Raw genomic sequence first — 24,669 nt, 5'->3', positions numbered from 1 at the left:
GTGCGAACTACCGCAGGAAAACACCACCGGATGTTTGCCTGAAATCGCGCGATATTAGGCCTAACGAGACTTCTGCCCGTTCTTTTCTCCCGGAACTTCAGGCAAGATGGTAGGTGTATAACTGTTTGAGAAGCTTTCCAAAATACAATCTGAATGCATCTGAACTGTAAAGTAACTAATGAGGATGGCTGGCTATGTCATCCGACAGCTTCACGCGTTCGCTGGCCATTCAGTCTTAAATCGTTGCTCAGAGTGACAGATAAATGTGTGCTTAAAGGCGCTGGATTAGCTATAGCCGTCTGTGGCTAAGCTAACCCGGTGGTTCTGTTCCCGTCACTAAATATTACAGAATCATGTCATTGTAGGTTCGAGCGAGGGTTAATACGCGCTTTCGTCAATGTTAGTCAGTGGCAATGAATCCAGGTTATGTTCACGCGAGCTGTATACTTAAGTTGGATGTTGTGTCTCTCAGGCAGATACCGAGATCAAGAAGAAGCGTACCTTCAGGAAGTTCACCTACAGAGGTGTGGACCTGGACCAGCTTCTGGACATGTCCTAGTAAGTGAAACATGAAACACTACTGAGCTGGAGCAGTTGATGCTTCATGGTGGTCAGCTGGAGCCAGTATAAAACCTTTTCCAAACCCTACTTGTGTGTGAACTCACTTTGCTTATCAGTGTAAATCTTAGCTTTCCACCCATTGATAAAGTCCCACGATCAGCCCCTAAGAGATTGTTATTGTTGCCGAAGTATGAGTTTTGAGCTTTTCAGTCCATCACATTAAGATCAGTGTTAAATATAGGTGTATTATCATTGTGTGCCAGAGCTGAGTAGACCACGCATTCCTTAATCATCAGCCTGATGCACAGACTTCAATTGAAGTGACTGTGAGATGACCAAACCCGGTGTTGTGCATATTATAAATGACTTGACACTCTGGGTGTCACGGATCACAAACCTCACGGTTCGGATCACAAACCTCACGGTTCGGATCACGGCTCAGGAGTCACAGTTCGGATCAACAAAGAAAAGGGGAGGAGACAAATATTTGCTTTCCATTTATTAAAGAACTTCAAGAACACTTAAATCAAAGAACTTTGGGCTGTAGTCTTACATGAAAACAAAAATATTGAAGATGTCCAATTTGAAACAAAATGAAATAAATAAATAAAAATCATACATTCAAGAATTATGTTAAGTTTAAGTGCAACATGGGGTATGTTGATATCCTCGTCCTTTCATCAATATTGAAAGAAAGAAACAGCCAGTGAGCTAGCTTCCACTGTTTACACTGAACTGAACTGCTCAGCAACAACTTGGGTCTGTGTTTACTTCCTGTGAGGTTATGCCATTCAAATACACAATAATGTTTACCATTACTGTGACATTATTTTCAAAAAGATGAGAATATCTCCATTGTCTGGGGAGAGGGTAGACCTTTCTGTGGTGACTGGAATATTATTGGGCCTGTCTAGCTTCACTCCGACACTTCTGTCAGCACCTGAACCAGGTGTGTGTCTGTGACGCTCACAGAGGGGGCGTGTCTACAGAATCACTCCGCTGTGGTGAAAGCAGTCTCTACAGTCTTTTCCTTCTCATAGAGGCCTGGAACAGCTTCACACTGAAGTGGGTGCGTGAGTGGACTTCGTAGCGTGGCTCAAGCATTTTAACCAGATTTAGAAATCCTTTGTTTTCTACACCGGAGTGTCCCCCGTCGCTGACACTCTGCATTGATATTCGGGGACTTGTTACTTGAAAAGGAACAGCAGCAGTAGAACTTTACACACTATGATTACACTGTAAAAAATAAATACTCTCTTCACGAGTGATCCGAACCGTGAGGGGTGATCCGAACCGTGAGGGGTGATCCGAACCGTGAGGGGTGATCCGAACCGTGAGGGGTGATCCGAACCGTGAGGGGTGATCCGAACGGATCACGGGTCGATCCGTGATCTGTGACACCACTACTTGACACTTATTTCAAAGACGACCAGGGGCCTCATTGACCGTGCCATCATCTCTCCCTGTGTAGTGAGCAGCTGATGCAGCTGTACTGTGCCCGCCAGAGGAGGAGGCTGAACCGTGGCCTGCGCCGCAAGCAGCAATCTCTCCTGAAGCGCCTGCGCAAGGCAAAGAAAGAGGCTCCCCCCATGGAGAAACCAGAGGTGGTGAAGACCCACCTGAGGGACATGGTCATCCTGCCTGAGATGGTCGGGTCCATGGTCGGAGTGTACAACGGCAAGACTTTCAACCAGGTTGAAATCAAGGTGAGGTGCTGTTGGTCCGGTGGTGGGGAGACACATTTGTACTCTTTGAAACCCCAGATTTCCATTCCATATCCATTACTCAGAGCACATTCCTGGGAAGCAATATCACTTGCAGTTCCAACAAAATGTAATATTGTTGGAGAATGTAGAACATAATTGGTATACATTTAAGAAGGTAAAAGGATTTATATGGTTGTCGTATATTGCATTTGTGTGTACAGAGCCAGCTGTCGCAACTGAAAGCACCAATGCGTGCGGTTGGTCTCATTTAGAAGTTATAGTTCCTTCTTGGTGGTGTTCGGTCCCCGTCTACAGAACTATCGACAGTTAGTTAATGTGTAAGAATAATTCAGTGTAAGAATGCTTTAGGTCGACAATCGGGACTAGTTGACAGGCCGGGCAATATCAAACAATGGCTCCATTATTAATACAGAACCATCATGTTGATGAATTGCTGCAAATAATGCATCTTATACAGGGTATATATGATTTTTGGGGGGTGAGTTTTTCCCTGGTTCGATGTCAAAGGACAGAGGATGGCGTATGCTTCACAGATTGTAAAGCCCTCTGCTACAGATTTGTGGTATTGGGGTATATCAATAAAATTGAATTAAACTGCATTGTTGATGCACAACTCAAGTTGATAGAACTCAGAAGGATAATTTAGGGCAATGGGCATCTTGAGTTGATCCACTAAGAACTCTAGAGTACAAGAAGAGTCTGACATCTTGACCAAAGAATTGCAGTGTGTTACGTTTGTAAAATGTAGACATACAATAATGTGTTTAGGTAAATTAGTTATAAAGGCCGGATGTTACAGAATAATAGTGATGATAAATAATTGGTTTAAGATAAGACAATCTAGTGTTGACAACTGAAGCTTCTTCTAGAGCTTCTAAACTGACCCCTAGCTCCTCCAGTCAAATGCACAGAAGCAAAGCAATCTTTCTTTTAAATATACTTTGCTTTAAATCTTGTCAGACCTCATATTATGATCAGCAACTGCCACATTACTGTACATGCAGCTGTGACTACACCAAAGGCGTGTATCTTGTTCCTAACATGTTCCTCTTCTCCACAGCCTGAGATGTGCGGTCACTACCTGGGCGAGTTCTCCATCACTTACAAGCCAGTCAAGCACGGTCGCCCTGGTATTGGAGCCACACACTCTTCTCGGTTCATCCCTCTGAAGTAAAATGGCTGTGTTCTTTGTATAAATAAAAAACCGGTTGCTCCACAGAACTTGTCTGCTTTGCTTTCTTTAGCATAATATTTCAAAATTAAGCTCAAATGCTTGTGTATGGGGTGTAATGGTAGAGTTTGAGCTTCTGTTATTTTGAGGTGTCTTGTTAAACAATAAGAGTGGCTTCAAGATAGCTCATGAATACATAGAATGGGTTTGTAATGTTGTGATTGGTAAAGAGACCTGAATATTTCAGTAAACATGATTGTTTCGACTCACCATAGGACATCGAGTGATTTCAGAAAATCTGAAATTGAAATGTTAAAACGAAAGTGGTACAGAGTACACCAGTGGATTAAACACATTGGTTTATTGGAAAACTACTCTGTCTGTAATGACTGGTTTGGTACCAATCTGTCATGTTTTAACTTAATTTTTTTATTGGTCTCAATGGTTAATCTGAGTGGAGCATTAATGTCACACATACACAAGGTTGTACACTGTCAAAAGTAGTACGTAGGAAATGTTGACATATTTTCTAAACAGTCAATTTGGGTAATAAAACAGTGCTGCCACATTGCAGCGCAGCACTGACCATCACTGACGCCTCCTCAGAGCTGCTGTGCGGCTCTGAACGAGTACCGGTGTGAACTCCATCAGGTCTAAGGTTCCTCCTCTCGCTCAGCTACATGTGTGTGTGGCCGCCCTGGGCCATGGATTCAACCTCCAGCAGTTGCACAATCTTTTTATTGTCACCAAGCTAATACAATCCAGAACCCGATTAAAGAAACAGTGGCCAGATTGGTAAGTATTCTTCTTAATTTCAGCTTCTTCTGTCGTGACGGGCCACTAAGAGTCTGTTTTTCCAGAAATCCAGCAGCCGCTAGTTAGCGGCTCGCTAGCTTCCAGCTCGGTAGCTAACGGGTAGCTACCGCTAGTTAGCTTGAAGAGCGTAATGTTAACTGACAGAAGAGGTCTGTCATGTCAAAATGTAGCTAACTTAGATTCGTTTTTTTAAAGTCGTAGTTTGTTAACTGTCATTTCCTAACAAGCTGGGGTTTCGCCATTCACTGCCAATTATAACCAACGTTCGTACCGTTTTAAAATGTGAACACAAATGAATGTACCGGTGTTTCCCCCCGGTCTGAATGAGCAGTTGAAATCTGAGAACAAAGCTCTATTGTAAGCTAGCTAACCGATCACATTAACGTCTCCGGTATTTTACTATTCCACCCGACCTGTTACACACCTCTTAAAATAAGATTGCTATTGACCATTGAGTAACCCCGCAGAGACAAAATGGGGCCTTTTCGTGAAACGTTATACCGTTACAAGTTGCAGCGTAATTCTTTCCATTTCACATATTTTACAGAGTAACACTGAGGTTAAGTTAACGTTTACTGTGCAGGGGATGCTTTTAGCAGAATACAATCAGTATTATAGACACACTACTTCTTGTACAAGCACAGAAATAGTCAGATCTGAACATTTTGGTTAATCTCCATCCGTAAATACACTTCCATCATCCCACTCCTTACACAGATACCCCTAGTCGTGTGTACCAGGTGACAGTTTAACCTGTGACACTGGTTGTTGTTGGATTGACTCTTCAGCTGGTGACTCAAGATGAGGTATTATGCTGGTTGTATTTGTTCTGCCACTACTGCCACTACTTCTTTAACACGGTGTGCGTCATGCTAATCCTTTACCCAACACAGAAGGATAAAGGGAGGAATGTGAGGTATTCCCTGTACTTCATCCGTACATATCCATCCAACACATGAGAGATTTAACAGGAATTACAATCCCTTTGTGTCAATCTGGTCTGTAGTTATGGCTCCATGTTTCTGAGTCAATGTTCTTAAAAGTCTTCATGAATGATTTATGTTTTTCCTCTTGTCTTTGAGGCATATTGTGTTGTCGTCAAACTGTCCCCCAGTCACGAATGTCTCATCAGGCAAGAAAGGAGAAAGAAATGTGTCTGCCTACTGTCATAATAAGTCTGTGCCCCTGTTTACTCCGTTAGTTTTCTATTTTGAAAGATCTTAGTACTGTACTTTGTTCGTAGGTGACGATATTGGAGTGAGGTGTGCTGACCGGTGAATGCATAGAGTCAAGAAGGTAAAACTTTGTGACAATAAAGAGGGTATCTGGAAAAGGTACAGTAAAGGGTTCATGTTATCTCCTTTTAACTGCTTTGATGTTTAGGAAGATGTATGAACAATCAATCTTAACCATTAAAGGAATTCATAAGTGCAGGTGTGTCTGGGTTCCCACACCTCTCACCATAATCTTTCTAATGTCCACATCCAGCTGTGTGACAGTGAGCATGACGGCTGTGGACGGCCTTTCAGACAGCACAGAGGTGGTTGAGATGGAGGACGTCCCGTCTCAGTTCTTTGTGGAGAAACACACGTGGGAGGGCCTCCGTGACATCATCCACTGTAGCAGGAAGTACTCTGGCATGATCGCCAACAAGGCTCCCCACGATTTCCAGTTCGTGCAGAAGAAGGATGAGAACGGACCCCACTCCCACCGCTTGTACTACCTCGGTAAGCTGATTGATGCGTGATGATGGGGCAGAATATGATTCCCTCGTGATATTAAAAACAATCACCTTTTCCACTCTAGCACCAGTTGTTCTTGTTGAAAAGGCCTTTTGTTTCTTTTCCGTGTGCGTACTAGGAATGCCTTATGGAAGCAGAGAGAACTCACTACTCTACTCGGAAATCCCCAAGAAGGTCCGAAAAGAGGCCCTCTTGGTGTTGTCATGGAAGCAGATGTTGGATCACTTTCAGGTGAATTCCCCTTCTTCTCCTCCCGATCGTGCAGGGCCGGTATCAAATAGCACTACTTTGAGATAAGCAGTCGCTGAAGGTGTGGTGGAATCAGCGTGGAATAAACTATGAGCGGAATGCTCGCACTGTACAACCATTGTGCGGTTCTATGATCTTGGGGTGATGGGTCAGTTGAATGTGGCTCTGTTTACATCTGCTTACGTCTGACTTCCTGTTCTTTAAGGCCACACCGCACCAGGGGGCCTACTCTCGAGAGGAGGAGTTGCTGAGAGAGCGCAAACGTCTCGGAGCCTTCGGTATCACCTCCTATGACTATCATGCCCAGACCGGCCTGTTCCTCTTTCAGGCCAGCAATAGCCTCTTCTACTGTCAGGACGGAGGCAGCAATGGCTTCATAGTGAGTACACGGCTGTTTTTGTCTTCAATTTGGAATTCTTAGATACTCGAGACAGCTGAGAGCTGTGCGTTTTATTGTATTTATGATAATTGTGATTGTAAATGTTGAATCTGTATCACTGCTGGTCTGCTAGTGGTGTCATATTCATCATGCAATGCAAACGATGTTATGAGAGGAAAGATGATCAAAATACCATATTACCCTTTTCTATAGGCCAGCCTTCTGTTTGTGCCTTTATTAGCTTTGATAAGCTACTTTAAATGAGTTGGTGGTAAATTATTTATGGGGATTGAGTTCTAATTCTCATCTCAGCACCTCACTGTGGTTAGTGTACCTTTTCATGTCTTCAGTGAAGACCATCCTTGCATCAGACAGGTCTCTCATCTTCTGCTTGCCTTGCACTAAGAGTGTGTATGTTGCTTTTAGCAGTCTGCTCCTGTAAAGCCCGTGGAGATCAAGACCCAGTGCTCAGGGACCCGCATGGACCCCAAGATCTGCCCTGGAGACCCTGACTTCTTAGCCTTCATCAACAATAACGACCTGTGGATAGCCCACATTAAGACTGGCGAGGAAAGGAGACTCACTTACTGCCACAAAGGTCTGGAGGCAATAAAATGTCGCGCAATGAGTAGCTTTACATGCTTGAGTCAAAAATTGTTTTGATGCCAGACAATTTCGATTGTCCCCTGTATTTCCATCATCGTCTCATACTACTTACCTTTCTCCAGGTGTGGATAATGTAAAGGAGGACCCCAAGTCTGCAGGTGTAGCAACATTTGTCATCCAAGAAGAGTTTGACCGTTTCACCGGTTACTGGTGGAGTCCCTCGGCAGTGGAAGGTATTTATTATGCCTTTAAAAATAAAAAAAAATAGTTTTACCTCCATCTATGAAATTAGTTCAGTTTAAGTTTGCATCCACTATTTTCTGTATACACTTCCCCCAAAAAAAAGTGTTTTTATCCCCCTGTCAGACCCTAACGGAGGTAAAACAGTGTACCTGCTGTATGAAGAGGTGGATGAGACGGAGGTAGAGATTATTCATGTTCCATCTCCGGCACTGGAGGAGCGTAAAGCAGACGCATACAGATATCCCCGTACAGGTCAGTGCTGCCTACACTGTGTGCACACACAAAGGCTTGGAGCAGTCAAATGTCAAAAACAAAATGAATTTCTTATCATTTTACTTACTTACAGGTAGCAAAAATCCCCAGGCTACCCTCAAACTGGCAGAGATCAAGACGGACCACCAGGGAAGAGTAAGACTTTCACTGCCTGTCTTTGTCTTTTTTTACTTCTCCAAAATCAAATTCAGCCGTTCCTAATGTGTGTTCATGGTTGTAATTCCAGATCGTGAGCACACAAGACAAAGAACTGGTCGTCCCCTTCACCTCCTTGTTTCCTGGGACAGAATACATCGCCAGAGTAGGCTGGACGAGTGACGGCAAATAGTGAGTGCGGTTATTCTCAAAAGAACAACCACCAGAAGGTATACAGGCTGGTATTGGGACTAATATAGTGACATGAATTGGGAAACATGTGGACACGGATAATAACGGCCGCGACGGTTTGGGTATTTGAACCAAACAGTCTCTGTACGGGGGTCCCAGTCTGGGATAAGTGTCTGAAATGTTCCTTATTTTTAAAATGACAACGGTTTTACAAAAGTTGACTGTGGACAAAATGCTCATTCGGTCCCCAGCAAGAGGATGTTGTCTGGCTTTGAGCCGTGTTCAAAAGAAATGTATCACTGTGCATTGTTGAACTCGCGCTGAACCACGTCTCCTAAACTGCGGTATCGACCGCACCTTGACTGGACAGGATGCTTCTGTTTATGATTTATTCTCATGCCATCTTCTGAGTTCCGTCTGCTCCGTGTCGCTCTAGTGGCTGGGCGGTGCTACTGGACCGCAGTCAGAGAAAACTACAGCTGGTCCTGCTGCCTCCAGCCCTCTTCATCCCGGTCACAGATGACCCAGCTCAGAGGCAGGAGAGCCTGGAGGCCGTGCCCAGTAACACACAGCCATACATAATCTATGAAGAGACGACAGACGTCTGGATCAATGTAGGTCTTTCCACGTGGTACCCTTAAACGAATGTCTGTGATGTTTCATAATCAACTAATTGTTACGGTTGTGAATGCTTCAAGGATTCAGTAACTGACTGTTGTTCTCTTCTTTTGTGCAGGTTCATGATATATTCTATCCTTTTATTCAAACGGCAGAAGATGAGTTTACTTTCATTTGGGTAAACGAGTCTAAAACGGGTTTCAGCCATCTGTATAAAATCACCTCCCTGTTACAACCGGGCTGCCGCCGTTGGACGGAGGACTACCAACACACAGAGGGTGAAAAACTCGCACACGTTCCTTCATTTCTTTGACGTTTTCCTGTCAAATATTCATGGTTTCACGTCAGCGTTCGGTGTGTCGAGGAGCATGTTGATAAGGTTATCTGTTTTCTCCAGGAGACTTCAAATGTGCAATCAAGGAGGAGGTTACATTGACCAGTGGAGAATGGGAGGTGCTGGCAAGACATGGTTCCGAGGTTAGCTTTATAAATGTATTTAAATCCATTTGTTTTCCTCCCAACATGCTCGGGTTCAACATTAAAACACGAGTGATACAGAACTTAAGTTGATATGAAGATATGTCAGTGGCTCCATCATGCCTTCATAGTCCTTCTCAGTATCATGCCTCGGCCTCACTGCTATTGTCTTTTCATTGTCCTTTTAATGTTTCTCCCCTTTGTTAGATTTGGGTGAATGAGGCTTCGGAGTTGGTGTACTTCCAGGGCACCAGAGACACTCCTCTGGAGCACCACCTCTACGTGGTCAGCTATGACTCACCTGGAGATGTGGTCAGACTAACCAAGCCTGGCTTCTCTCATAGCTGCTCCGTCAGTCAGGTAAACCACTCATCCAAATACATACCTGCGCATTTCATGAGTCCATTCATTTATTTTCTCATCCAGATGTTCGTTTATCCATATTCATAACAGCCCACAATGTTGTTGAGATATTGCTCTCTTCACAATCTGAAAAAAAGCTGTCAAAGCCAGGGATAGTTTGGATGATCTGCAGTAATAAGGGATGAATGTATTTTACATTGACGGTGGCTCATGTTGGGCTTTAACTCAGATCCTTGTAGTATGTGGTGTTACATTATAATTCCTCCCTCAGCCTTTCCGTTCCTTCTTTGTGCAGCTCTGTTTTGTACATAATTCTTTATTTTAATATATTTTTTACAACTCTCTCTCTTATTCTGCAGAACTTTGACTTTTTTGTCAGCCACTACAGTAATGTGAGTACGCCTCCATGTGTCCACGTCTACAAACTGACCAGCTCAGAGGGTGACCCACTACACATGCTACCTGAATTCTGGGCCAGCATGATGGAGTCACCAGGTAAACAGGACGCGACAGAGTTTGTGTTTACATTATTGGGCTCGCTATGTTTTTCTCTGGAGAGCAGTCTGGCTACGTTTGAAGGTTCCCCACGACAGTCTGTGCTTTTATTTTTGTAACAATCAACAGAGTCTGTCGGGGAGAGAGGAGGTCTGGCTTTGATTAAATCAAGGACAGTCAGTTCGATCCACAGTCGCGTCCTCCAGACAATCCTGACAGCAATCCGATAATGTGCTGCTCGAACACCGTCGTCGTCCACAGCGATTCGTGTCGGCGTTGATTGTCGTTTATGATTCATTAATAGTACCAGGAGTGAGACGCTAATTCTTGGCTATTATGTTTACAGCTGTTTCTGCTTTGGTAGAAGTTTAGGGGCTTTATGCTGTGTTCACACTCCGAGCAACACAGCAACAGGTTGCAAGTCTTTTTCAATGGAAGCTGGTGACATGAAGCTACAAATTGACGCTCGACACATTTCATTGTGTTTCGTTAAAAGCTACATGAATGAGCGCTTGGACAACACTTAAAAGGACTCAGTGACAATGGAGCTGGCTACTCTTGGCTGTTTTGTTGCTTTTTTCGCTGGTAGTGTGAACATAGCATGATACAGGGGTCCCCCCTAGAGTCACGGCGCATGTTGGTGCTGTTAACTCTCAATTAAACACCCTATTTTGGAAGTAGAAGAATGGGAAAGCAGAACAGTTTCAGAATTTCAATGTCGGCTGTAAAGGACAAATAATCCTGGACCAACCCCAGTACTTCAAGACATATTGCAGTACTGGCTCCAGAGTATCACTAACTTTCCAAAAGAAAATGTATCACAATCTAATGCCAAATCACTGATTTGGTCCATTTATTTTTACTGTGTAAAACAAATACAAGTGTTGTTTTTTGTAATGTACAAAAAAATATCCACTGCACTTGTAATTTGCGTGTTGCTGACTCATCCCTTTAAAGTTCCCTGAGGAGTTGATCCCTGATAGTTTGAGAACGTGCCAACCTAACGAACACGTGTGTTCATGTGTCTTCCAGGTTGCCCGGGAGATTACAATCCACCCGAGATTTTTGACTTTCCAGGGAAGTCGGGCTTCCAGCTTCACGGGATGGTGTACAAGCCTCACAACCTGCAGCCTGGCAGGAAACACCCCACGGTGCTCTTTGTGTACGGAGGCCCACAGGTCCGTGGATATACATTCAGTTTAATCTAGGATTGGGATGTTATCAACATTTAGTGTTCACAAAATGTAGCTTTGCATCTGTATGACAGTGTAGATAAAACAACATTTTGTGTACGTATTCAGGTGCAGCTGGTGAACAACTCCTTCAAGGGGATGAAGTACCTCCGTCTGAACACGCTGGCGTCTCTGGGCTACGCCGTGGTCGTCATTGATGGGAGGGGTTCCTGTCAGAGGGGCCTTGAATTTGAAGGAGCTCTGAAAAACAAAATGGTAAAGTGTTAAATCCATTCAGTCGAAGAAAACGATTGAAAGTTAACACGATGGAATGCCATAAAACACTCGAATGAACACTTGTCTCTTCAGGGTCAGGTGGAGATCGAAGACCAGGTGGACGGGCTGCAGTATGTGGCGGAGAAGTTTAAATTTGTGGACCTGAGCCGTGTTGCCATTCACGGCTGGTCCTACGGAGGTTTCCTCTCTCTCATGGGCCTCATTCAGCGACCCAACGTCTTCAAGGTTGGGACGCTTCTTTTCTCCTTTAAACCAAACACTCAGCGTAGTGATAGCTTGTATCACCACAGTATGCACAGAATTCATTGCTTAATTCCTGAAGTATTTTATCTCAAAGTTTGAGCTTGTGATGTAGTTGCAGCTTACATCCACATGGTGTCTGTGTTGCACAATGTGTTTGTTCACAACCTTTCTTCAGTAAGTGTATTCACAGATAATTCTGTGAGTTACAGGGATCGAAAGCTTAACATTCCAATGTGTTTTATTTGCTGAATGTATATCAAACTGCGCCAAAAACATCAAAATATACTGAGCACATACTTTAGAATCATACAGTAAATCTAAGCAACCGCCTTCTTCTCGTGAGTTGCTCTCCAGGGTAAGATACAGTGTTTTAGTCTTCGTTCTGTTCCATCTGACTACGCTGTGCTTCCCTGTCAGTTGGCCATTGCCGGAGCCCCGGTGACTGTGTGGATGGCGTACGACACCGGCTACACAGAGCGGTACATGGATGTGCCTGAGAACAACCAGCAGGGCTACGAGGAGGGCTCTGTGGCTCTGCACGTGGACAAGCTGCCCAGCGAGTCAGTACACACACGTTCCTTTTTAACAATTCTATAAGTTTACTGCTTGAAACTTCTAAATATTTCTGCAGTATTTTACCGTTTCTATTTTTTATTTCGGCTTTTCCTGTTTTACCATCATGAAGGGATTAATGGTGGATGGATGAATGCGTTTTAATGGTTTGTCTTACTCTTGTATGGAAGCCCATCATATTGTAACCATGTGTTCCTTGTCATTCCAGACCCAACCGTCTGCTGATTCTACATGGATTTCTAGATGAGAATGTGCACTTTTTCCACACCAACTTCCTCGTGTCACAGATAATCCGTGCTGGGAAGCCCTATCAGCTTCAGGTCAGCATCACAAGCCACCTTCTACCCACTTAACACATTTTTTAAAGTTGTTACATGAATGCTTTATACTAGGGGGACATAATCTACATACATTTTCATCATAAATGTTTTTGTTATTATCTCTGCACCACAAAAGCAACAACAAATGTGCTTTGTGTATTGCCTTAGACCGCTCGAATGTTAAATGGTAGTAAAGAAAAGACAGTACAAAAATCTATTTCAGGGTTATATGAAGAATATACCACTTGTTATGTTGATTTTACAGGATTACATACATGTATCACACATCAGTCTGTAACGCGGTTGCCCTATTTCAATTATCCAGGTTTACCCCAACGAGCGACACAGCATTCGCTGCCCTGAGTCTGGAGAGCACTACGAGATAATGCTGCTGCACTTTCTACAACAATACCTCTGAAATGAAACAACAGGGGAGACGTGAAGTCTAGTTTCCCCCTCTGTCCTCCTTTTACCCCTCCAGCTCACCGCCCACCTTTACACCCCCCCCCCCCAAACCCCAGTGTCCAACTGTTCAGCCTGTCATCGAGAGAGCGTCACACGCTCTGCAGCCACGAGCCATATGAACTCCTATGAACTAGTCACATAGCCTTTCCACGACACTTCCCTCTTTCGCTCGGTCTGTCTCGTGTTGTTACTCGCTTGTTCGCGCTGTCTCCCCCCCCCCCCCCCCCCCCCCCCACCCTGTGCACAGTCTGGGGTAGGGGTTACGAGCACAGAGATTTGGTGTCTCACCCTGAAAGCCGAACAAAGACACGAAGAAATATTAGCAGGCTGTGTCACATTGACTCATCATCGCTCACCCGCGTCCTCACCGCTGCAACCATGATGGGTTTTTGCCAAATGTTATCATGTTGTTCACCCTCTCGCTTCCCGCTGTTTTATTGACTTGAGTCAGTGGAAGGAATGGGACTACAGTTCACAGATATGAAATGGAATACTATACGCATAATCGCAGACGTGAGCTCACACACTATACATATGTAAGATACATACACTCACAAGCGCACACACAGAATTGCAATATCCTCCATACGTGCTGTGAGTCCGTATCTCGCAGTTTGTGTAATGATGAAGAAAGGAAGAACACTGAGACTCTTCTGCTGTCCACTTGTTTTAACTGTGTGTTTAAAATAAAATATTTTATGGATTTTTATTCTTTTCTTTTTTAATGCGTGCTGCTGACATGAGCCGGCCGCTCATTGATATTTTTGCGCCGTTCTTCCCCCTCACGTTAAATTTCTCGAGATGTCTGCTTGCCTTCTTAACACATAATTTATATTTTCCAAAGTACCTCTTGACTCTTCATCATGCTGGTATTTCCTTTTTTACTGCAATAAAGACAACAGGAGGGTGAGCACTGGAGTCTTACAACCGCTTTGTACCACCGGGATTCAATTTGTACATGATAATAAATAAATGTATGAATCAATCACGTGCTCTCTTTTCCTGCCGTGTTGTTATTCATGCATGTCATATGATCGCAGCATGTTTTGTCGTCTTATTCACATCAGCAGCACCTGACCAAAGCGCCACCACTGCTGCAACAACGAGGGCTTTTCAAGCACTCCACACCAAGTGAAGCCGCATGTGCTCGAGGCTCTTCTGTCGCCTGTCTTTGTTGCCAGGGTTACCTTTTAATAACATGGTTCTCCTCCTTGTCGGTGAGTGATGCCTGACCTTGATCTGATGGCACCGCAGGGATCAGATAAATCCCCTCGGCACACACGGGCTTGGCGAGAAGCCTCAGTATGAACTGGAGAAAGCGAAGGAGTGCATCTCCCTGTTCCTTTCAGAGGACATTTCAAATGTGGAGAAGATGGGATACTAAACTGCTGTGCTCTGCATTTCTCCTCTGCAGGTAACAAAGTGCTGTCCCCATGTTTTAAAAATAACGCGTACTGTGGCGGCCAGGCATCGACGTTCACCGGCTGCACCGATGCGCTTGGAGGGAGAGGTCAGTTCAGAGCACACTCCATCAGATCAGGTGTTACACAGGTTGATCCCGAGCCAGGCGGGTCAGTAGGGATGAACCAAGGAATCAGAAAGTGGTAACCTGAAGAATCAAAGCTGACACCTTGAAGCTCCTGAAGTTTGCTCCCACGTAACATATCTAATCTGCTAAAAAGATTGAAGAGATCTGCCAGCCGTGGCTCAGTGAAAAGGCTCGGCTCCACTCTGTGGGTTCGGGTCTGCAGGTGGTTTGCAGAGAACGTCTCCCTATCCAGACGGATTTGGTTGGATTGATGAAGAGTGACGTGTTCAATCGGTCGGAGAGGATTCTTTTACCAATATATTCTGAACCAATTATTTGCTTCTGTGATATCATTTCTGTTATCAGTTGACAGTTTTATGCTAATTTAACGACCTTAAGTTGTATTTGTTGCAAACTGGTGAATACTGTCAAAGTCACACAGAAGAGACGGACAAAAAGCAATAATAGTTTAAATCAATTTTATTGGCTCACTATGGCCTCGACGACGGTTAAAGTCTCTTAAAAAACAATTTTACATCTGGCAAACACGACAAGGACAATATAAATTACAAGCGGGTAGCACCGGAAATATATATATATGTGTATATATATATATATATATGTATATATATGTATATATATATATGTGTATATATATATATACATATGTATATATATATATATATATATATGTGTATATATATATATTTATATATATATGTATGTATATATATATATATATATATATATATATATATATATATATATATATATATTGATTCTTTAGCATTTAAATAAGGAAAGGGAACATCTACAACAGCAAAACCTTCAAGTCACAGAGACAACAGACGCACAACGAATCAGTAACAGTTACATTTCTGACGACACTCCTTCATACACTATGTACAAACAAACCATGCCTCTCGTATTGAAACAAGTCAATATGACTCAACATCACCAAAATCTCCACAGAAAATTGAAGTCAGCGAAGAATATGCTTAATTTCGTTCAAAATCGCAGACAGAAAATACATTGTACAAAAGGCTGGAATGGTTTTCATTGCCCCAACAACATCAGTCTGAACACAGTTTACAGTGATTTATAACTTCACATCATGCTTCTAAACATGAATCTCATCATTCTCAGTGGAAAATGACAAAATAAGTCATTTACTTGGTCCGCTCCATTGGCTTTTTAATCCGCCTGCATTTCACTCCTACATGCACCCTTTACAAGCGATTCTTAATCTGTTTTGAGCTGACAGTGCAGTTTACGTGCTACAAAACCACATTCAAGCTCAACAGCAGCCCACATACACAGTTGACACCACATGTCTGGTGATGCGTCTCTACTTGTTGGAAATCTTTTGTGGCTTAGAGCACAGCGGATGGGCCGGGACTCGCCCTGTGATTCTCTCCTGACTAGGGGCCCCTGCTTCGTGCCAACAGACGGGATCAACAGTACGACGTATGGAAAACTTTCCACTGCAAGTTGTTTTCTTTTTTTTTTGGTCCCTTTTTCCATCTGTGGCTCGAGGTGCAGGGGAGGAATCTGCTCGTCTCTCGGAGAACAGAGCAGTGGAAACCTGAAACTCATTAAATGCGAGTTCTTTTTGCTTCTATTTTGAGGGCCTTGGCTCTAGTGTGAGCTCTTCCTCGCAGGGAAAATGGAAACCTCTAACTCATCAACCAAGCACCAAGAAAAGAAAAAACGGTCAAAAAATGTACGTCTTTCTCCCCCCCGTCTTTGTCTCGACTTTTTCTTTTTGTCTCTTTTCTATTCTTTATGCCTTGTTCGCGATCACAGCGGGGGTGATCATCATCCTGCTGGACTTCAGAGGATAGTAGCGGCCCCTCCAGGTCTTCCAGAAGATGCTCTGCTTCCTCTGGTCCCGCTGCTTTGGAGGAGGGCTCTGGAAGTATCTACCGTTCAGGTTGGAGCGACCGCAGTTACTGAACCACCAGCCACCTAGCAAGACAAAGGACAAGATCATGTTAGGTCCCAAACTGGAAAATAAACGAACAGAGGCATTTATGATTGTGATTATCATTTACAACTCACCAGAGAGGTGCTTGGCGCAGTTGGTGTCGTTTTTCTGATCGTTGTCTTGGTCGTGGGTGGAAAAGGGCAGGCCGGTGGTGGCGTCGGTCACCATGGAGCTCTCCAAAGGGCTGAAAGCCTCTTGCTTCTCAATCTTCAGCGAGTACTTGGTTTCCTGTCCGCCCAGCTGGAAGGGGAGGCGGACGGATGCTGAGTCACCGCTCCAGTCGGCCAACATGATGTTGAGGATGTAGCCGCCATCTTTGGCAATGGAGTGGATCTTTTCTAACCCCAACCAGAACTCTCCTAGAGAAGAAGACAAAGAGAAGAAGAGAAATGGTGAGAAATGTACCCAGAGTGGAGACAGTGGCTTGTGCTGTGTTGACTTCTGTTTGCCTTTGATCCATCTCAAGCTTATCAGCGATAAGATGCTTTTGGGGGATGGATCCTGCCCTTTGATCCAGTGGTTGTAAAAGACGGTAATGCTGTGTGAACTCATCTGACCCTGGCTCGGACGGCCAGCACCTCTTTAGTGAGTGAGAGTGAGATCAAAGTCAAAAGAGCATTTACCATTCAAGCTGCCGAAGCCTTTTTCGTAGGCACGCCATTGCTGATCAAAGTCAACTGAGCCATCTTGGCGCCTTTGGATCACAGTCCATCCGCCATCTGGACAGAAAAACAGAACGATTAGAAAAAGTTGTACGAACCAAATCAGTGTTTAAAGTCGGTGACTGATTGTCTAAGTGCTCGGCAATTGTTGGCTAACCTGCACTGAGAAAGACACAAAGGTGAAAACTATTTCACTCCACTTACCAGCTGTCATCTCACAGAACACTTGAAAGGGCTCTGCATTCATTGGCTGGATGGTGTATTGCCCGCTTGTGCTCTCTCCTCTCAGGAACAGCTCATGACAGTCTGACGCCATCTCTAGAAGAAGAAGAAGGAGAAGAAGGGAAAAAACAATGTTCACACAACCAGCTCCGTACAGCATCACTGTAATCAGAACAGTATGATCACCTTCTCACCACACTGCTGGCCATGCTATTTACATGACGCTTTTAACACGTGTGTTTTGCTTCATCCTCACTCCCCTGAACTCTGTTGTTGTGATAAAGGTAAAATAGAAAGTCGCGTGTATAACTAAGGTTGTAACTTTGCTGGGCCGCTGCCAAATTCTGACTGAACCTGTTTACTCCATCCTGCATTGATAAATAGGTAATTCACACCTAAGGAAGTCTGCAAACACTGAACGACAGTGAGCTCATCTGTGAGTCTGGAGGTATAAATGTGTACCCTACAGACCCGTTGACCTAGCCTTAGCAAGAGGGAGAGAGTGACAACTTGTGTCTCGGTTATAAATATGACCTTTCTCCCAGTTCCCAAGCAGGCGACCCTGTTTACGGCTGCCTTGCCTTCCAGGCTATTGCGCTGCACACTCTACTACACTTTACATTCCTCAACCCCCTCCTCCCTGGCTCGTCACACCTCCCTCACATGCACAGCAGCCAGTCGGTGACGCAGGAGTGCATGGCTGGTGCATGCATGGGGAGTGATCAGAGGGGGGGGGGCAGTAACACAAAGCAGGGGACTCCAGACCAAAGGACCAATAGCATCTCTCCAGTAATCCCTTTATAATCATGGATGACATCATCTTGTGATGCTATTTAATATCTTTAAACGGCAACAAAATGTTTTTTGCATATTATGTTTCATGGATTTTTGTTGTATATTCGCCTGCATATTGTTTTAATGTGACCATCCACACCAGCTGACGGCAGAACCACAAAAACCTAGTTTGTGTGTCATGTCCGTTCCCTAGAGGTATGGACTCTTGGTGGCCATTTGTGGATGTGGTCTGCCTCGGGGTCAGGGGTTTTCCTGAACTTTGGCACACTTCTTGTTCATTACAATGTGAGAGAAGGTGGAGATGGAGTTGGGGGGGGGGGGGGGTTGTGTGTCGTGGTGGGGGAGGAGAGGAGAGGATGAATGAAGAGGAGGAGGAGGAGGGATGTCTGACTCCCTGACAGATCTAGGGGAAAGGTTACTCATTCTTGAGGGACATACAAATGTTTGTTTTACTCAAAAACGGCTTAAAAGGGGGGGGGGGGGGGAGGAGGAGAGAGACTTCAAAACAGTGGAGGATACCTGTACAAAGTTCACAGATAAATATAGACTACTGTTTCCTATTTTCCCTCTTTTTTTCTTGGCTCAGGCACATGGACAGTAAGCTGAGGAACATTGAATGGTAGATTTGTAAAGCCTTCCCTCGTCATTTCCAGGCCCCCCCCCCCCCCCCCCCCGCACACACACACACCACAGAAACGAACAGTGTGAGTAATCCCATTGAGCTCTGAGACCTGACTTGAACACCCTCAGTCACAAGCGAACTTTCCCCCAGTTGAAACCTTGCCAGAGACACTTGGTTCTTTCCTCATTCCTCAAATTCGGCTGATGTCAGTTCTCTGAGGTTTTATTGTGATTTGTACTGACTCAAATCTTGCCTCAGCCATGTTCACCTTTCACCTACTTCTCATCTATGGCCATCAGAAACAGAGGTTTGAATGTTTTGTGTAATTTATTCCACAATTAATTCATCTGTATTCATTCAAATCTGCCATTTCAATTTGCATACATTTCTGTTTCATCGAGTGAATCCTCCCATCGTCCTTGTCGTCTTCTTTGAGGGCTAAACTGACTTTCAGTGAGTGGGTCAGAAAGCTGAACATGTGTTTAAATTCTTCCCCCGTTGTGTGTATATCCAGTCCAGTAAAGTCTGGATGAAAGCATTCATTATGACTGCAGTCACGTTCAGATGGAAGCAGCAGCTGCTTGGCGTGGCTTCACACCCAGGGCATCATTTACTGCCTTTGGGGCCACAGTATGGGGGCCAGTGACCAAACAGAGCCTCATTCTGACTATCTTCATTTTGTATTTCTTATTCTCCAGTACTTTATGTCCTGATGATGAAAAGAGGCAACAATAAAGATGCATATTATAGTTTACAGTTCTGAAACGTAAGGTGTCTACTTTGTTGTTCACTCATTTAATTGTGTTAATGGTGTCCTGTATTAGGTGAATAATGCCCGTAAGATTTCACAGGCTAAAAGGCACAGCTTGTGCAAAAAGTTCACCCTATTTTGGCGTCAGGCTGAGCAGAGACGCCTGTCCCGAGTTGATTAGATTCCTTGACTTTAATTGCTTGTGATTTAAGCTTCTTCATAGCCTCACTAAACAGATGGCCTCGCCACATTTTGGCGTCAGATTTTGTCCGGTGGACTTAAGACGGCGTCAGGAGGGGATTTGGAGCGCTTTACTTACCGACTGGTGAGTCGCGTTGCTCGGAGACGAGACTTTTCACGTCAGTGTTGCTGTTCCGCAAGGATGGTCTCTGTCGTGACTGTTGCACCTTTAACAAAAAGAAAAGTTACGAAACATGAGATTGCAGAAAATTTGACACACTTTGAAAGATGCGTAATGCAAGGGCGTGTGTTTGCAAGCTGTTCGCGTGTCTTCCTCACCTGACTCTGCAGGGTCCTGATGCGCACATTCTGCTTGTCGAGCTTCTCCTGTTGGAGTCTGATCCGCTCCATCAGGTCGTCAATGCGTTTGTTCTGACCCTCCAGCATCAGCTGACAGGAAAATGAAACAAAGAAGCCACGTTTTATTTCAATTTCTTTGCATTTTATCACTTTTATTCGACACGGTGCATGTGCGTAAAATGTGCCCGTGGCGCAATATAATTGTAGATGACATCACCAGAATTAACACAACAAACAGGTCACTTGCAGGGTTTAATTGAAAAACCCGAGACACAGACCACAGGCACATTTCCACCCCTTAATGAGAAACACTTGTTCTGTGCTGCTGTTAAGCGTTATGTAACACTCGGAGCGCGGGTTTTCCATCCCACTCTGAAGCCGTTCAGGCTCAAATACTGCATCGAACCGAGAAATTAGAAGAAATAAGCGCAACTAACATAAACCGGTTCGACTGTGCCACATGGGCCCCATAATCTACAGGTTGTAAAATGTTCCAGCTGTGAAAAATAAGTCACACATTCTTACAGCTGATGCGTGCAGACCTCTTTGTTCCGTATCCTTTTAAAATGTTCCTGCACGTACTGCACGCTCTGCCTCAACGCCATGCCCACCACCCGCTGCTTGCCCTTTGTGCATTTTGATTTAGTGCCGTTGAGCTCCCACAAAGACCAACGGTCCATGGGCACTGTACATCCAGTAACTTGACTTGAGTCCCTTGAACCATCTGCTGCAGGAAAACAACAGTTTGTACTTTGTGAGACTCATCTTGAATTTACGAGTATAGGAATTATATTTTGCATACAGTGGTGAGCCTTATTTAGCCCCTTTTTTCACCCAAACTAACTTATTTAACTCCCCTTATCTTAACATATTCTGCCTTCCCAAACTAATTCTCAACATAAAACAAACAAAACTCAGAAACTCGCATTCTCACCTGGATGTTGCGCGCATCACTGTTGTTCTTGGCACCAGCGCTTGTGTCGGGCAGCGAAGCTTCTCCCTGCAGCATTCCGTCCACCCTCTCCTCCAGCCGGCTCATCCTCTCGCTCATCGCCTTCCTCTCGTGTTGCATCTCCTCCGCCTTCTCCCTCAGCTCGGCCGTGACGTTGAGCAGCTGTCCCTCTCTGTCCTCCAGTCCATGGGCTCGAGCCGTCAGGGCCTCCCCCTCCACTCGCAGCTTCTGGCTCTCCTTCCCCAGCTCAGTCACTGAGCGGTTGAAGACCTTCAGCTTGGTGGAAATGTCCCTCATCTGGACTTTGGTCTTGTCCACATGCTCCTTCAGCCCCTGGCCCAGCTGCAGCAGGCCGTGAGCGATGACGTTCACGTCATCCCACGCTGCGTACTGTACGCGCTTCTCCTTGGCGACACTGCCGGAGGATGAGCCCCCTTTCTTCTCCAAAGGGAAACCTGTGCCGGTGAGCACCACCAGGCAGAGAGTCAGAGTTGCCAGTGTTGTCTTCATTGCTACTGTTGATTTTGCTCGAAATGGTGTATAATTTCCTGTTGCACAAGTGTGCGGGTGATTTTTAATCTGAGATCTACGGCTCCTTGCTGATTCACAGCACCCCTGTTATATAGTTTCACAGCCCTCAACTCTAAACTGTAAGTAGCCTGCCATTGGCCAGCCGAGGAGAGGGAGGGGGGCGGTTACTCTCAGGTTTCTGTCCCTCCTCCACCTCTCTGTTAACTATTCATGTCAGAGGCGGAGCAGGGACATAATACAACAAGAAGACAGGCATTCGTCTATGCGCTGTGGGAGATAGGGACTACACTATCTGTATTAAACAGTTGCTATCCTCAGCAGTGCAATGTATGTGAAGCATTACTGAATTCAAAAGTGTAATGTGGTTCTGAAGAAGTGAGTTGGTCCATTCATCAGCACAGAAACACCCTGACATTGGTTGAACCCCCGTGAAGCTCATAAAATAAGGAACAGTGTGATTGTTGGGAGATTTAATTCAATAATAGTCCAAAACATATCACAGTACATCTGTAGACCCAGTGTAACCTCGTGTGACATCATTTACAGTAAACTGGTCTGGTTTGAACAGAAGTCTTAAAATAGCTGAATTCTAAAAATGAAAGTGACAAATTCCGTTATGCTGTATAAGTGGACCACACACACCATGAAGGATGAAGCCCAGACCTTTATAGAGCACATTCACATCTGAGGGGAGAATTGTAGCCTCTTCTCCGTGTCATTCGTTTGCACAGCCGTGAAGGGAAGATCTCGATTCACGTCCTGTAACCTCACTTTATTGGTCCTGTGAGGAAAAAAAGAGATTTATGATTCAAATCTGTATTATCACGGAAACTGCACATTACATCTGAGATAGTTTCCTCACAAGAGAGAGAATTCAGGCAGAAATACAGTAATGAACCTGAATTGATCTGTGCAACAAAAAACAATACTCGTCAATTTCTTGACTACAGTGTTCTACAGTGTAAAATGCCATCATTTGAAAAACAGTTAATCTGATTTACGGACATGGAAGAGAATATTTTCCTAATTTGTTTTAAATTGAATTAGCCTGATTATAATCATATGCTTTTACACTACCACTGACCTTAAAAATATAAGATAAAGAGATAGACGGACGGACAGACAGACAGACAGACAGACAGACAGACAGACAGACAGACAGACAGACAGATAGATATAAATATAGAGATGGATAGATAGACAGACAGACAGACAGACATATATATATAAATATAGAGATGGATAGATAGATAGATAGATAGATAGATATAGAGATGGATTGATGGATGAGATCACATTTAAAAAACAATTCCAGCAGCTATTGTAGAAAGGGTTTCTTCATAATCTGGGGGATGAATGAGGAATGAATGAAGTCAGTGACTCCGTGGAACACGCCAGGAGGGGAGCGCGCGTATAATTTGGCCTGAGGTGCTCCTCGGCAAATATCTACTGCTGGGGAGACGTGAGGACTGTGAGAATTAGGGGAAAGTTCACAGCACAGAGAGTGCCCACATTACGGGGCTGTAGGGTTTTTTTTTGTTTCTTTTACAACCTCCGCCGGGGTGCGCGTATAGGCCTTCCGTGGTCTGGTCCTGGGGCCAGACCACAAAGAAGGAGCTGCTTTAACCCTCTCCTGTCTGCAGCCCAGACTAAGTAGGTGAAAGGTAACTGGGAGACTGCTGACAGTGCTGAGAGAGGACAATAAGTGCAGAGGAATTACATAGCCCTTACTTATTTGTCTAGAACAAACACGCATTATTTTCCCGTAAGCCTTGGTGGAGAGGGGTTTCCATGTTGACAACCTATTGTGCCCCAGTTAATATTCTTGTCGCTTGCTCAATCTTTTCCGAGGAGCAACGAGGTCATCACAGTCAAATTAGATTTGTATCAACTGCATTGATGATTTGTCTCCTTTCCGTTAGCGAGATTATTACTGAATGGAATACGTTTTTTATGGATATATATGTGCTGAAATATAGGGCTAAGTGGTTGAAAGGCATTTGTCTGTGGCAGGTACAAGCAGGAGCATCTCAAAAAGACACCTGCTTCTTGAGAGAAATTCACTAACAGTAAAACTTGATGAGCGTCTTGTGCACAATCTCCATGATTGTACATGTAAAGAATGTGCTGGTCTTATTGCAGTTCTTCTCTACTGGTATGTGAGCTGGGCGACCGGTACGGGGCAGAAAGAATAGCAGCGCCCCTTCACTTTTGGCTTGATGTCTGCATCATAATCAGGCAAATGGAGAATCTTTGATTCAGATGAATTGCAGTGTGTGTGTGTGTGTGTCAGACAGGACAAACTGGTTGTTCAGGAGCCTGTGATGAAGTACACTGTGGGTTTATAAAATGTCCTGAAGTGGATTGTGAGCCTAATTTTATGTTGCAAGGTTGCAGGTTAGTTGGCATGAGTCAAACTGTCGAAGAGAAATCCAGTTCGGCTTGAAATTGTTTTCATACCGTAATTGTGGGATGACTCACGCTTGTTTCCGTCATGACCTGAAAGACAGAATTGCACAACAATTCAACAACATATTGTCAGTCGGTGTTATAAACACTTTTGACTTCTGTGTCAGTGGTCGATGAAGTATTGCGATCTTTTACTTATATATACCAAATACAAATACATCATTACAAGCGATAGTCATGCATTGAAAATGTTACTTGAGTACAAAGAGTCAAAAGTGGGCTACAAATGATATCCTTTCATTCTATGTATTTTATCATAATTACAGATGAACAAGAACAAGAAGATCAAACAGGTTAATAGTCTCATTGTGGTCAAGACGATATATTTACTCGAAGACAGACTAAACAAATGGATTCAATAAACATTTGTTTTATTTTTTATTAATGTGCATGTCTTGCGAGAGTCTGTCTCGTCTGTATCCTCTCATTCAAACTCTTAAGCCATACAGTCGTATGTCACTGATCATCACTGGATCCACACCTCCCCACAGCT

General features: G+C 44.2%; 3 protein-coding genes across 6 annotated transcripts; 2 read left to right on the top strand and 1 right to left on the bottom strand.

The window, feature by feature from the left end:
- The first annotated feature begins 49 nt into the window (after positions 1-49).
- rps15 (ribosomal protein S15) lies at positions 50-3,509 on the top strand. Its single transcript, XM_079285200.1, has 4 exons — positions 50-109; positions 473-558; positions 2,033-2,267; positions 3,349-3,509. The coding sequence occupies exons 1-4, from the start codon at positions 107-109 to the stop codon at positions 3,460-3,462; spliced, it is 438 nt and encodes a 145-aa protein (XP_079141326.1). The 5' UTR covers positions 50-106; the 3' UTR covers positions 3,463-3,509.
- Positions 3,510-4,151: 642 nt separating this feature from the next.
- On the top strand, positions 4,152-14,102 carry LOC306788773 (dipeptidyl peptidase 9). Of its 4 annotated transcripts, none has more exons than XM_079284417.1 (21): positions 4,152-4,254; positions 5,519-5,609; positions 5,764-6,002; positions 6,136-6,248; positions 6,472-6,645; positions 7,075-7,243; positions 7,374-7,484; positions 7,618-7,746; positions 7,841-7,902; positions 7,994-8,094; positions 8,531-8,708; positions 8,831-8,990; positions 9,110-9,189; positions 9,397-9,549; positions 9,912-10,047; positions 11,080-11,225; positions 11,349-11,495; positions 11,589-11,741; positions 12,177-12,319; positions 12,541-12,652; positions 12,978-14,102. In XM_079284417.1, the coding sequence occupies exons 2-21, from the start codon at positions 5,554-5,556 to the stop codon at positions 13,068-13,070; spliced, it is 2,655 nt and encodes an 884-aa protein (XP_079140543.1). In that variant the 5' UTR covers positions 4,152-4,254; positions 5,519-5,553; the 3' UTR covers positions 13,071-14,102. The 4 variants fall into 4 exon arrangements, with proteins under 4 accessions (XP_079140543.1, XP_079140544.1, XP_079140542.1 ...); XM_079284418.1 differs by having other exon boundaries at positions 7,072-7,243; positions 9,113-9,189; XM_079284416.1 differs by having other exon boundaries at positions 7,072-7,243.
- A 1,279-nt stretch (positions 14,103-15,381) lies between these two features.
- Positions 15,382-21,755, bottom strand: angptl4 (angiopoietin-like 4). The gene is made up of 7 exons (XM_079284735.1): positions 21,159-21,755; positions 20,204-20,314; positions 20,004-20,091; positions 17,499-17,612; positions 17,256-17,351; positions 16,707-16,991; positions 15,382-16,613 (listed from the first exon to the last, which is right to left on the bottom strand). The coding sequence occupies exons 1-7, from the start codon at positions 21,684-21,686 to the stop codon at positions 16,429-16,431; spliced, it is 1,407 nt and encodes a 468-aa protein (XP_079140861.1). The 5' UTR covers positions 21,687-21,755; the 3' UTR covers positions 15,382-16,428.
- Between the last annotated feature and the right edge of the window lie 2,914 nt (positions 21,756-24,669).

Source organism: Melanostigma gelatinosum, assembly GCF_949748355.1.
Source record: "Melanostigma gelatinosum genome assembly, chromosome: 15".
Classification (NCBI taxonomy): domain Eukaryota; kingdom Metazoa; phylum Chordata; class Actinopteri; order Perciformes; family Zoarcidae; genus Melanostigma; species Melanostigma gelatinosum.
Note: the sequence above shows the minus strand (reverse complement) of the source record. Positions and strands in the feature narration are given on the sequence as shown.

What these genes read in the sequence shown, in the direction of transcription:
- LOC306788773 (XM_079284416.1), top strand. Translation starts at nt 5,554, where the DNA reads ATGCATAGAGTCAAGAAGGTAAAACTTTGTGACAATAAAGAGGGTATC. An exon ending in CGACAGACGTCTGGATCAAT is followed by an intron (nt 8,709 to 8,830) that starts GTAGGTCTTTCC and finishes TCTTTTGTGCAG; the next exon opens with GTTCATGATATATTCTATCC. An exon ending in AGCGACCCAACGTCTTCAAG is followed by an intron (nt 11,742 to 12,176) that starts GTTGGGACGCTT and finishes CTTCCCTGTCAG; the next exon opens with TTGGCCATTGCCGGAGCCCC.
- angptl4 (XM_079284735.1), bottom strand. Translation starts at nt 21,686, where the DNA reads ATGAAGACAACACTGGCAACTCTGACTCTCTGCCTGGTGGTGCTCACC. An exon ending in TCAGGACCCTGCAGAGTCAG is followed by an intron (nt 20,092 to 20,203) that starts GTGAGGAAGACA and finishes TTTTTGTTAAAG; the next exon opens with GTGCAACAGTCACGACAGAG. An exon ending in AGGCTTCGGCAGCTTGAATG is followed by an intron (nt 16,992 to 17,255) that starts GTAAATGCTCTT and finishes CTTCTTCTCTAG; the next exon opens with GAGAGTTCTGGTTGGGGTTA.
- rps15 (XM_079285200.1), top strand. An exon ending in CAGCTTCTGGACATGTCCTA is followed by an intron (nt 559 to 2,032) that starts GTAAGTGAAACA and finishes CTCCCTGTGTAG; the next exon opens with TGAGCAGCTGATGCAGCTGT. An exon ending in TCAACCAGGTTGAAATCAAG is followed by an intron (nt 2,268 to 3,348) that starts GTGAGGTGCTGT and finishes TCTTCTCCACAG; the next exon opens with CCTGAGATGTGCGGTCACTA.